This window comes from Elephantulus edwardii, unplaced genomic scaffold, assembly GCF_000299155.1.
Source record: "Elephantulus edwardii isolate Elephantulus edwardi_28Jun2011 unplaced genomic scaffold, EleEdw1.0 scaffold00357, whole genome shotgun sequence".
In the NCBI taxonomy this organism is placed as follows: Eukaryota; Metazoa; Chordata; class Mammalia; order Macroscelidea; family Macroscelididae; genus Elephantulus; species Elephantulus edwardii.
This window is the reverse complement of record NW_006400107.1, coordinates 1129754-1137378: the sequence shown is the minus strand read 5'-3', so window position 1 is coordinate 1137378 and position 7625 is coordinate 1129754. Positions and strand designations below refer to the sequence as shown.

The 7625-nt window shown below is 38.6% G+C and overlaps 1 protein-coding gene across 1 annotated transcript in view; it reads right to left on the bottom strand.

The window, feature by feature from the left end:
• Positions 1-1391: 1391 nt before the first annotated feature.
• LOC102866320 (glyoxalase domain-containing protein 5-like) overlaps positions 1392-7625 on the bottom strand; it is a 32361-nt gene continuing 26127 nt past the window's right edge. The window contains 2 exon segments of the mRNA XM_006902020.1: positions 1392-1457; positions 1460-1543. Of these exon segments, the coding sequence (XP_006902082.1) occupies positions 1392-1457; positions 1460-1543 (150 nt within the window).

The window sequence follows — 7625 nt, the reverse complement described above, 5'->3', positions numbered from 1 at the left end:
CTGGACCCTCATCATTTCCTTCACCTGCTCCCCCCACCGACCTAGCTGTGCAGCTCTGCAACTGCATCCTGGCCCATCCTCACCCTTCTACCCCCAACCCTCACCTCCTTGTACCCCCAGTATGTTTTTCCCAATTAAAAAAAAAAGGAAAAAAAATCCAGAACTGTTATTCAGAGAGTTGATAAGAATCTTAACAGATTCGATGGCACCTAAAAACAACAACCTGCTTAATATTTTCCTTATTTATTTATACTTATTCTCTATCTCTTCCACAAAAATAGCACTTCCAAAACACGCACATTTTTATATGCTTTTGTTGTTGCTCTTGTTCAACACTCTTTGCAGGAACTGAAACAGTGTCTAGCACTCACAGGTGTTATTCAATATGTGTTTGTTAGTTGCTGAATGAGTGAGAAGTGTGTGAGTGGAATAGAAACAGAAGAAACAAGTCTTGACATAGCAGATGCTCAGGCAAAATGTGCTAAATATTCAGGAGTGAACTCAGAGAAGGCTTCCAGGAGGACACAATATCACCTGGGTTGATCCTTGAAGGTTTGATGTGAATTATTGTTGTTAGGTGTCGTTAAGTACGACCCATAGTGATCCTATGAACAACAGATCTGATCTCTGTCCTATCCTGTGCCATCCTCATACTTCATGACATATGAGAGCCTATTGCAACAGTCATCATGTCAATCTACTTGATTGAGGTTCTTCCTCTCCTTCACTGACCCTCTACCTTTCTGAGCATCATATCCTCCTGCAAGGAATAGCTCCTCCTAGCAACATGCCCAAAGCATGTGAGGCAAATCCTCATCATCTTTGCCTCCAAACAGCACTCTGGCTATACTCTCCACTATATATTTGTTTGTTCTTTTGGCAATCTATGAGATGTTCAGTACACTTGCCACCACCACAGCTCAAAGGCATCAATTTTTCTGACATCACCATAAATGTGAATTATAAGAGGTCTTGATATTCATGCTAAGAATGTGGCATAAACAGCAGTCAGAAAGTTTGAAACAGGAGCAAAAAAATATGTATGCATTAGTTGAAGAAATCAGTCAAGGGCATTGAATTCCAAGGGAATGTGTCTGGATTTGGATATAAAAGGTGTCATAACCTAGCCAGTCACACCCAAACAGACCAGAGACTTCACATCTGAAACAAAGACCCATACATAGCTCTGAAACAATAATAAAGAGTTCATGGTATTTGAGAGGAAATTAATTTATTGAAGAAACTTAGGTGCAGAGTGCTCAGGTCAATAGGTTTGATTGCAAATTCATCTCAGGAAAACATAAACTACTTAAATCTTCAGTACTTGAAGGGCTCTGATGGTGGATAAATGTTTGCAGGAAAGAAGAAGAATATATAAAGACAAGTCTGAATTATGAGGAGATATAGTTGGATACCTCAACCAGGTTTCTGTCACGATCTCTGAAATAGATGGACATAATGGATCTCTGAAATAGATGGACATAATGGGTCCCCTTGCTCCCGTTCTGGTCACTGGACCTTCCTCAATGGGGACATCAGAAGCCTGAAGTGAGAGAAGAAAACAAAAAGTCATTTGTCACAGTCCACGTGTTAAACCACAACTTAATTTTTTGTGATAGTCCATATGATCCTATAGGAACTCTAATTTTCTGTCTCCAACTCTCTCCATTCCCCCCTTCAACTGACTGTTAAGTCCAACTTCCTCCTAAGTGAGGATGGCGAGATTTCATCACATATACTTTGAACATGTTATCAAAAGGCAAAAGTGCCTGAAGGAGATCATGTCTGCAACAAGGACTCTAATAAACCAATGCCTATGAAGAGGGTACTAAGTGAGGCAACATTTTGTTGTACATAGAATTTCCGTATGTGTAAGCCAAATTTATGACACCAAATGACTACAACATTCAGCACCAGCTGCTTACCAGCTGTATGACCTTGGACAAAATGTTTAGCAACTCAGTTTCCTTATCTGTAAAATGAGATTGACAATTTAAAAAAACAAAACACCAAAACCAAAAAACTAACAAACTTTCATTACCTTTAAGTCAGACTGGACTCATAGTTGACCTTTCAGTGGATGTTCAAAGGCTACATAAATTGCACAAAAAGATATTTCCCTTCTGTCTCCTGTGAACCCACTGGTGGATTTGAACCTCCAGTGAAATGTCATCTTTTGGTTAACAGTGCAACTCCCTACAGACAAGGCTACTAGGGTTCACTGGGCGATAACAGTCATCATCAGGAAAGCCAACATTCAAATCCAGTCAGTCTGGGTCAAAGTCCATACTCTTATCTCCTTGGCTTTATAGATTTTCTTTCCACACAAGTAATTTTCACAGATAATTTTCAAAGTAAGAATTCAAGTTGTCAACACTGTTTAAGAGGAATATAGGATTAGGCATTATTTTAATGACAAGATTATATAAAAAGAAATGCATAGTGAAGTGGACTGTGAACTTGGGGGGATTGTATTACAATGAAAGAATTTTTTTTCTTTTCAAAAAGAAAAATGAGCTGGGAGGGAGAGGTGGGCAGGGAGGAAAATGTGCAACAATGAATGAATGGGGGAAAATTAAATGGAAAGAATATGCTATAAAAAATATCTATGTTGCATTAAAAAAAGCATTAATTTTTTTTGCAAAAAAAATATCTTGATCTCTGTTCCAAAAAAAGAAACCAATAATTCCTTTCATGTAAATTCATTATAACTGTTAGAGGGAACGAATCAGAAATTAGTCTTTTTTCAGTCTTCTTTTAACCCTTCACATTGCTTTAGCATCTTCTTTTTGAGTGTAGTCAAGTCAATACTGAATCCTAGTGACCCTTGTTGTTTTTGTTATGTGCCATTGAGTCAGCACTGACTCATAGGGACCCTATGTACAATAGCTTTGAATTCTGCTCTATCCTGAGCTAATCTCACTGTCTCTGACATACCTACTCTCATTATCCCAATTATTGTGTCAATTCCTCTCATCCAGGGTCTTCCTCTCTTGTGCTGTCCCTTGATCCTACCAAAGATCCTTCTCCAAAAACTGATCCTTCCTGGGTACATGAACAAAGTACATGAAACAGAATCTCAAAATCTGTGGCTCCAAGGACCAGCTTGGTTTCACCCTCTCTAGGACAGACCTGTTCATTTTCTTGACATTCCTTGGCATGTTCAATACTCTTCTCCAGCACCACCACTCAAATATATCCATTCTTCTGTCATCTTTGGTCATTTTCTGATGAATAGCTAGTAATTGTGAAGACCATGGCCTAGATCAGGTTAACCTTAGTCTCCAGACGGATATTGTTGTTCTTCAGTACTCTGGAAAAGTCCCATAACTTTCTATCCACTAGGTCAACGATGAAAGCTATACAAGTTATACAGAGAAATGATGAAAGTTATGCAAGTCTTCAGGTCTTTAGTTCATAGGGTCACTATGAGTCAACTATGACTCAATAGCACTCAACAACAACATAGAGAGAGCTCTGTTGGCCTAGTGGATAGAAAGTTATGCTACCAAGGCAAAAGTGGGTGATTTTAAACTATGGCCCTCAGGACTGGTTTTAATTGTTTTTGGTCAAACATCCTTCTAAGTGGTATAGCACTGTTCTGTCCAATTGCTGTACTTGTGGGTGCTGTGATGCTAAACACTGTGACACGGATGTGTCGAATGAGGTCATGGTTACCCAGGGTGGACAGTGTGGAGCTTCTGGATTAAAACAAGCTTGGAAACAGGAGTGGCATCCACTTCTTAAATAGCTTGCCTCTGGAAACTCTATGAACTTGGAGAAACAATGAACAACCCAAAGGCAGGTGGTTCAAATCCACCAGCTGCTCCACAAGAGAAAGATGAGCAATTTCCACTTTTGATATTTATTGCCTCTGAAAACTCACTATGAGAGTCAGCTATGAGTTAGTTACAACTCTAAGTAGTGAGCCTAGTAAAGGAATAAAAATAAACAGTAAAATAAAATAAAAAGGGACATAATAATGATAATGTTCTACCTGTGGACTGAGAGGTGTGTCTCAATTAGACCTACTGGAGGCTTATATTGAAAAAATGTATTACTTTACAATAAAACAAGAAAATCTGGAGGCAGCATGTAGAGAATTTGACTGCCCACCCTAAGGCAGCACCTCGCTGGTGATTTGTATCCGTCAGTAGCTCCTCAGGACAGAGCTGAGCAATCATTCCTGTGTGATTTGTAGCCTCCAAAACCCAATGGAATGACAACTCTAAGTGGGTTCTGACTTGACGTCAATGTGAGGGAGAGGGAGGAATAGACAGACACACTAAAACAAAAGAAACATGTGTATATTGTCACTTTAAAAAATATCATAACTATTAATCCCCTCTTAGTTTCAACCCAACCCCGATGTCTGTCCTGTTTTACAATAGTAGCACAGGTGAGGGAAAGAACTGCTTAAAAGGAATATATGATTAGGTATTACTTGTATGATAACAGTCCAGAATAAGAGTTGCCTAGTAAAGTGGACTGGAGTGGGGATAGGGAATTATACAACAATGAAAGATTATTTTTTTCCCCAAAAGAAAAGCAAACTAGTGGGGGACAGAAAGGAAAATGTGCAACAATGAATGAATGGAAATCCACGTTCTTTACAAACTTTAATTAAAATAGCAGTAAAAAAAATCAATCCTCATAAAAAGTCAACATAACAATATAAAATTTATAACAATATAAAATTACCACTTTCTGTAATCTTTTTTATATGTTGCATACATTTGCTTTTTTTACTATGTAATAAATTACCATAATTTTATTTTTGTTGTTCCTACGTGTCATTGTTGGTTCATATTCATAGAGTTGTTGTTGTTGATGGCCTTCGAGTCGAGCACGACTCATAACGACCCTATAAACAAAAGTCCTGAAACTCCTCTACAACTATCAAAATTTATCAAAGGTTCATAGAATTTCAATATTCTTTACCACACTATCATTCTAAAGCATCAGATCTTCTTGTTCTTATTAGGGACTGTCTAGTTGAGTACAACTTACAGTGGTCCTATCCATAGCTGACTTGAACCCTGCTCTATCCTGTCATTATCATCATCTCTGACATACTAGAACTCGTTGTCATAACCACTGTGCCAATCCATCTTGTTATAGATCTTCCTTTCCTTTGCTGACCCTTCATGTGTATAAGCATGATGTCTCTTCCCAAAGAATAGTCTCATCTACCCACATGTCCAAAGTACGAAAGATGAAGTTTCACAATCTTTGCCTCCAAGGAACACTCTGGCTGCACTTTTTCTAAGCCATATCTGTTTATTCTTTTGACAGTCCATGGGATATTCAGCACTGTTTCCAGGACCACAACTCAAAGACATTAATTCTTTATTAATTGTCCAGCTCTCTGATGTAGAGCAGGTGATTTAGAAGGACATGTACCTCAGATGTGGCCCCACAAAGGATCATGACACCCGGAGCAAAGGTCTGTGGGTGATGAAGAAGGCAGATGAGGCCTCACCCAAGTCTAGTGGCCCTTGAACCTGTGCTAAGAACCAGTACTAAAAAATCCAGCTGAGCCACTGTCTGTGCCAGTAACCCCGTCCAGGATCCCATTCTGCTGCACCACCATAGACCTCCAATGGGTTGTGAAAAGGGTGTCCTGTTCATGATATTTGTATGCCTGTTTGTGTTTATGGTTTTATTTTAGAGGTACAAGACCTATCTGTCAGTTTATCAGGGAATGATTTGCATGTTGCCAATTACTTTATAGCTTGGCTTTATAGCAAGCTAATAGGCTTGGCTATTATTACTTGCCCCTATTAGTATAGCACTTGTCTGCTGTACTGGTGTAGCTTGCAGAATGCTGTAATGCTGGAGTCTGTGGCACTTGTGTCAAGTACCAGGAGAGTCACCTACAGTGGACAGGTTGCAACAGAACTCCTAGATTAAGACAGACTTAGAAGAAGGATCAGTGACCCACTTCTGAAACAACGGACCTTCAAACACCCCATGGCTAACTCCTCTTAGGTCCTCCTAAATAATATTCCAGCTTATGCATGGATATAAGGCAATTGAATGTATCATTACTTGTTTCAGATACACCTAGTCCTCAAAGGGAAATCCTTATTCTTTAACACTTTACAGAGATAGTTTGCAGCAGATTGACTGGCCTGAATCAATATGCCATTTGATCCCTTTTTTTTCCTTTTCATTTCTCCAGCTTGAGTTTTTATTATTCTGAATATACATTACTCTAAGATAGTAACTATTTGGTTAACCTGCAACTATGGTGTACGGTTATACCACAAGTTTATATACTGGTATAATAAAGTATGCACATATAAAAAGGTTACCCAGCCCTCCCTCCCCACTATCACATCTTTAAACTACAGACTTGAAGAGATTCTCAAAAGGACAGCACCTCACACCTGCTCAAAACCTTTTTAAAGACTGAGTTCAGCTCTTCTGTAATAGGAAATATTTTTTTCATGAGCCTCTATCAAATTGGAATATTGCTTCAAACCATTTGCTCTTGTGTAACCTCTCTGAATCATGACACCCCAGAGTTTAGGAAGAAACAGTTGTTGACCCAGGGTTTCAGTTTTGGGGATGATAGAAGGTGGCAAGTTGGACTAGTGAGGTAGCCCATTTTCTGCTAAGAAGTGTCCAGTGGGGCAGATTTTGAAGTATGCCCAATAGATGTGAGCTGGTCCTGGGTGGTAGAGTTCAGACTATGGGCCATGATTATTGGATCGATATTTAAAAAATTACTTTCAAACTCATTACGACTGCGTCAGCAGGGCTTCATGGTCCCCATAGCTTGGTCATTATGTAGAAATCCAGTTTTTAATGAGGCTCTAACCTCCTGAGCAGTAACTCCTGATGTTGACATTGTGACTCCAAATTTATGAAGTCTAAAGATTTTCAGTCAACCAGTAGCTTTCATTAACACCGCAGAGACCTGCTGGGCATGTCCTTCCCGACTGGCTCAGCTGCGGGCTCGGTGGCCCTGACATCGCGCGTGCGCTCCATCACCTGCCTAGCTCCAACTCCCCTTCGCAGTTACTGCCTCATACGCAGTAAGCAGTTTGATTTTCTAATGTCTATTTCCCCTAGGCATTTATTGTTATTTAATTAAAATTAAATGCTTGATAATCTCAATCTTTTATGTTTATCACGATGTTGTTTATTAGTCCAACTTGGTGATTTTAATTTTCTTTATGCTGAGATATAAACCATATTAAGGATCCTTTGGTCCTTATCGGAAAATCTTTTTTGCTTTCAGCAAGCAAGGTTGTGTCATCTGCATACTATAGGTTATTCATAAGGATTATTCAAATCTTGATACTATGTTATTCTTTGTATAATTCAGCTTTTTGGATTGCTTGCTAAACATATAGATATTGAATATGTACAGTGAAAAGATACAACCTTGACACATGCTTTTCTAAATTTAAACCATTAAAAATTTCATTGTTCTGTTCAAATTATTATTTCTCAGTCTACATAAAGATTTCACAAGAGTACAATTAAGCGCCCTCAAATCCCCATGCTTTACAATGCTGTTGTTCTGATGCATACAATTAAATGTCTTTGCATAGTCAACAAAACATAAGTAAAGATCTTTCTGATATTCTCTACTTTTTTTATATTTTATTTTA